At 37.1% G+C, this 4,883-nt stretch overlaps 1 protein-coding gene across 1 annotated transcript; it reads left to right on the top strand.

The window, feature by feature from the left end:
* Positions 1-736: 736 nt before the first annotated feature.
* Positions 737-1,451, top strand: LOC121255335 (pathogenesis-related protein 1-like). The gene has a single exon (XM_041155598.1). It carries the CDS (start codon positions 800-802, stop codon positions 1,301-1,303), a length of 504 nt encoding a protein of 167 aa, XP_041011532.1. The 5' UTR covers positions 737-799; the 3' UTR covers positions 1,304-1,451.
* Positions 1,452-4,883: the final 3,432 nt, after the last annotated feature.

The raw sequence follows: 4,883 nt of genomic DNA, 5'->3' as shown, positions 1-4,883 counted from the left end.
AAAAAAATTTGAATTTTTCTTAGAATTAACTTAAATTGTGTACCTAAAAATTTTTATTATATAATTATGAAAATACTTGAAGCTAGCATATAATATTTGTCTATTTTCATTAGAGTTCTTTCAACCTTTTTCTTTTATTATCTTATAGAATATCTTTTCTACATAAGTACATGAAGAAACTTTGCCATGATTTTCCTTGAGTTAATTTTTTTTAACACTTTTCTTGTAATGAAAGCTAGCTAAACATGTTAGTTTTCTGCTAGCTAGAGATCATAAAACACAGCTTACCGGCCTGTCTTTGATTCTTATAAACGCGTGTCATATATAATGATCCCAAAATTGTTATTAATATACGATAACTAATAGCATCTTTTTTCTATCTCAGATTATGCGTATAATTGTATTTTTCGAATCATAGATGGTACGTACAATACGCATTATATATATATATATGAAAGATATATAAAAATTAATATCATCATTAATTATTATATATGGTACTGCATGCAAGTGGTGTTTTGGTCTCTTTAGTTCCACCAAAGTTTTACGCTTCCCACTTTTGAACATTCTACTAAAGATCATTAACTCTTCCAACACCCATGACATAATTTCCACAAAGTACTACTGGTGGCTAGGAAATGATAAAATTTCGGAATTTCGTATCCCTACCCTAACTCATTTGCATATTGCCCCAAGCATTTATAATTTCCCTATATATAGTACCACTCATTCATGCTGGCTCTACCATCCTGCAGTACGCTAATTAGCTTTTTCTTTGCATTACATACGAGAAACCAATATGCAGGGACTCATGATCATGAGAAACATTTCCCCAGCAATAATATTTGCTTTTGTTCTGACCTTTGCCTTCGTCCATGAATCCAGCGCCCAAGATTCACCACAAGACTACGTCAACGCTCACAACGCAGCTCGATCACAGGTTGGAGTCGGACCTATTGCTTGGGATGCTACCGTTGCGGCATTTGCAGAGAATTATGCTAACCAACGTAAGGGTGATTGCAGACTTGTGCACTCGGGTGGCCCTTACGGTGAGAATATTGCATCGAGCGGTGGTGACCTCTCGGGAACGGCTGCCGTTAACCTTTGGGTAGGAGAGAAGGCCGACTACAACTACAACTCTAACTCATGTGCTGCCGGCCGCCAGTGCGGCCACTATACTCAGGTGGTTTGGCGCAATTCTGTGCGCCTTGGCTGTGCTAAAGTCAGATGCAACAATGGCGGCACCTTCATCACTTGCAACTATGACCCCCCGGGCAACTATGCCGGGCAGCGGCCTTACTAATTAATAATTAGAGCTTTTCGTTGCTTGTAGTTCCTGATCAAAGCAAGCATGCATGCATCTACGAGTTTAATTTTAGAGGGTGACCTTAAATAAGTCATGTAATATTGGCATCAAACTCTGAATAAATAAAGTGAAACTCGTGAAGTAATATTATATATGAGGATCAGGTCATGCATGCATCGACATCGTTTGCATGGGCTTCCTGTTTTTTCCCGCACTTTTGGCTTCTTTTTTTCTTTTTGAGGGCGCAAGTTTGGCTTCTTCCGAACTATACATGCTGCATATTGCGACAACTTAATTAATTTATACGCCACAAATTGCTTAGTTCCTAGCTAGATCAAATTTTTACTTCTTGTTCTTATGGAAGAGAATGGCAAACATATATAATAAAGCCATTATATTTTTTAATTGATCATGACCTTTATATGCATCGTGTTGATCATTGATTTATCACATTCCAAGTATATTTCCCAATATGCATTTCATGAAGTTCGATTATTAATGGTAATTGTTGGGGATAAGAATAGTTAGTGGCCCGCTCAATGATCAGGTGAATAACCGGATAATTAAAGCAGCTTGCTTCTTAGATAATGGCCATTGAGCTCCTTTTTAAGGGAATAACCACCAACTCTCAACTATCTAACCGATTCAATAAAATGTCACTCCGTAATATGGAAAGGGGATTGCTGAAGGGAAGAATTAATTAATTAATACTCTCACTGGTCACTCTCTCTTCAATTAAACTAGAGATAAGAAAATAGTGACTAACTTAATCATCGAAGAGTCTGCTGGCCGGCCTGGTCCTTCGGGACCTGGCAGAGTCCGCCGACGATTTTCTTGTTTTCCAAAAGAAATTCAAACAACGGTAGGGAAAAAAAAAAAAAAAGGATCATCCATTCTCCTAATTTAACCGGAAAATGCACGAAATTCACAATCATGGCGTCCCTTTCTCTATTTTTTAACTCTATTGTGCACGTGTTATTGACAATCACAGCCCTGCCCTACCACTTGAGACAATATTATATTATTTTCGTTCCACTTAGACCATATATATATATGGTTTGACGAATACATGAGCCTATGCAGAAAACACAATCTATGTAGGATTTTAACATAATTTGTGGCCCACAATTGTAGGCTCATTGTCTTGACTAATTGATTTGATCTACTTGCTAGAGAATACTGTAAGACATAGATTTGTATCTCGCCATGGTTTGTTCAAACAGATAAGAAGAAACTTTAGTCGATGGAGGGTTGTGATAATTTGATTCCTTAAATTATGTGAAAGGCCGACGGCTATATTAATCATGGCTATCACCATATATATCGATCCGGCTCTCTGATTTACTTAGTGAGCAGCGTAATACTGTGTGTGTATACACACGTACTTACGTATATTAAATTAATATTTATCTTTTTAAGTTTTTTTTTAAATTCAAATTTTAAATTTTAAATTTCATAATTTTCAGTATATCAATAATTCATCATTTGTCAATAAGCATTATTTTATAAGTAAAAATTATAAGTATAAATAATATTTTCCTTTTCAAGCAAAATTATAAGGTTGCGCTGAGAATTCATGACTATATACGTACGTTTTCTTAATTTGTATTGTAGGTTCAGTACAAGTCCCAGGCACCAAAAAGTAAGGGCAAAGAATATTATGAAACTCTGCCGGCCGGCCAACATTTTTCAGCAAATAAAAGAATGAGAAAATAAATAGAAATTAAGAACGACCAAGTAAATAAAAAGACAAAGTAAAGGTCGACGCATAATGCGATGCAAGTTCCCTAGCTAGCTGCCAATGACCATTGGAGTTCCGTGACAGTGCAGATGATTCTAGAAAACGTGCACCCATGATCAAAGGAAAAAAATGGAGAAAATGATGGGGACACACTTTGGATTTTTCTTTTGCAGCAAATGACCAAGGCAGTCTATACTTGACCCTATTTTTTAGTCATCCAAAGGCAGAAGCTGCAAATATTGGTTCTTTCGATCGTTCTTCTGGATTTCCGATCGAGGTGGTGGGGCAAGAGTACGAAGTCTTGGCAAATGGCTAAAATTTTCTATCCATATTATATATAACGCATTACACTAACAGTACTAGTACGTAGTTGTAAATTTGTGTCCTGCATACAGGGATTTCATCTTATTTGTCCATCTGATCTCTTTTAGTGCCCAGGCCAATTAATTAACAGTTCTTCTGGGGATAGTCGGGCCACGCAAACAGTGGGCAGTCGGCCATGCCATGTACATTAAAAAAAAAAAAAAAAATGAGTGTCTTCTGTCTCAGCGTCTTGTGTGGTTTTTCTTAAAACGGTTCATTCCAACGTGCCTTGATCATCTTCATCTCAACGTCTTCAATCTTCCCATTTCCAACTTTCAGCAAACTCTCAGCGTTTAGGGGGACATGTTCTCTTCCTAATTTTCTTTTCTTTTATCTCCACCCCCTTCTTTGCCATGGAAATCAAATGCAAGGTTCTCTGTAGTCCTGGTTTTGTAAGATACATATAAAGGAGGTCATGCTTTTGTCTGATATCTAGGCCAGTAGGTTGTGTGAATTCGTCGACAAGAAAAAAAGGTGTCTTGGTTTTGTTTGATTTCTTTTGTGTTGTGCTACCTGTGTTTTTAAGCTCTGTGTTTGTATGGTGGCTTCTTGGAGAATGGAAAATGAAGAAGACAAGAGCAATGTCTTCTATGTAGTCTTGGGGTTGAAAAATGAATGCACTGCGTTAGAGCTCAAGAATGCTTATAAGAAACTTATGCTAGTTAGCATTTGAAACCTTTTTTCTTTATCTATTTTTTGTTAACAATTCAATCAAATAGATTTTCTTTAACTCCTTAAACATACCCTATAATACCTCTTCTGGAGCTTAATTTCTAAAATGAACATCTAGGTTCCTTGAAAAAAGTGATCTTTTTGTCATGGTTTTGCAACTTAAAGAGGACTTTGTTTACGAGCTTTCCTGAAAACGAAAAAAAATGACTTTGAATTGGAAATGGTAAAATTTACTGGTATACGGGGAAATTTCGAGAAACTTTCGTTCTTAATTTCTTGTTGGGCTAGAGATGGCACCCAGATCGTTGCTTTCCTGGGATGAATTTTGGGAAGAATAACTTGGAGGGTACCTCTGGCTTTGACGCCAACTTTCAGAGCTTTTGTTTTGGGATGGGGGGAACACCAACAAGATGCCAAAAAGGAGAAGGGAGTAAGAGAAGTTCAGGGAGATGCCAGACGAAGGAGGGAGGGAGAATGGGGAAGATGGGGGGGGGGGGGGGGGGGGGGGGGGGGGGGGGAGAATGAGAGCTAAAACGAGCCATTTCATCCAAACCTAAAACAAACCTCTTCATTTTCCACCTAGGCACCGTTTGCGCAGTGGTTACGTGTGCCGCTTGTATCCAGCATTTTTTATTAATTAATTTCATCGCAAGACTTTAAAAATCATGAGACTTTAAAAATCATTAATTGCAGGCAGCACTCTTGTTTTCAAGCATGCCATCTGATACAGTTCGAAATCTATTAAAAAATCTATTATTTTTTAATCTAAAATATTAAAGAATTTAATTAATTTGACTATAT

Source organism: Juglans microcarpa x Juglans regia, chromosome 3D (assembly GCF_004785595.1).
Source record: "Juglans microcarpa x Juglans regia isolate MS1-56 chromosome 3D, Jm3101_v1.0, whole genome shotgun sequence".
In the NCBI taxonomy this organism is placed as follows: Eukaryota; Viridiplantae; Streptophyta; class Magnoliopsida; order Fagales; family Juglandaceae; genus Juglans; species Juglans microcarpa x Juglans regia.
The sequence above is the reverse complement of the archived record's forward strand: the minus strand, read 5'-3'. Positions and strand labels throughout refer to the sequence as shown.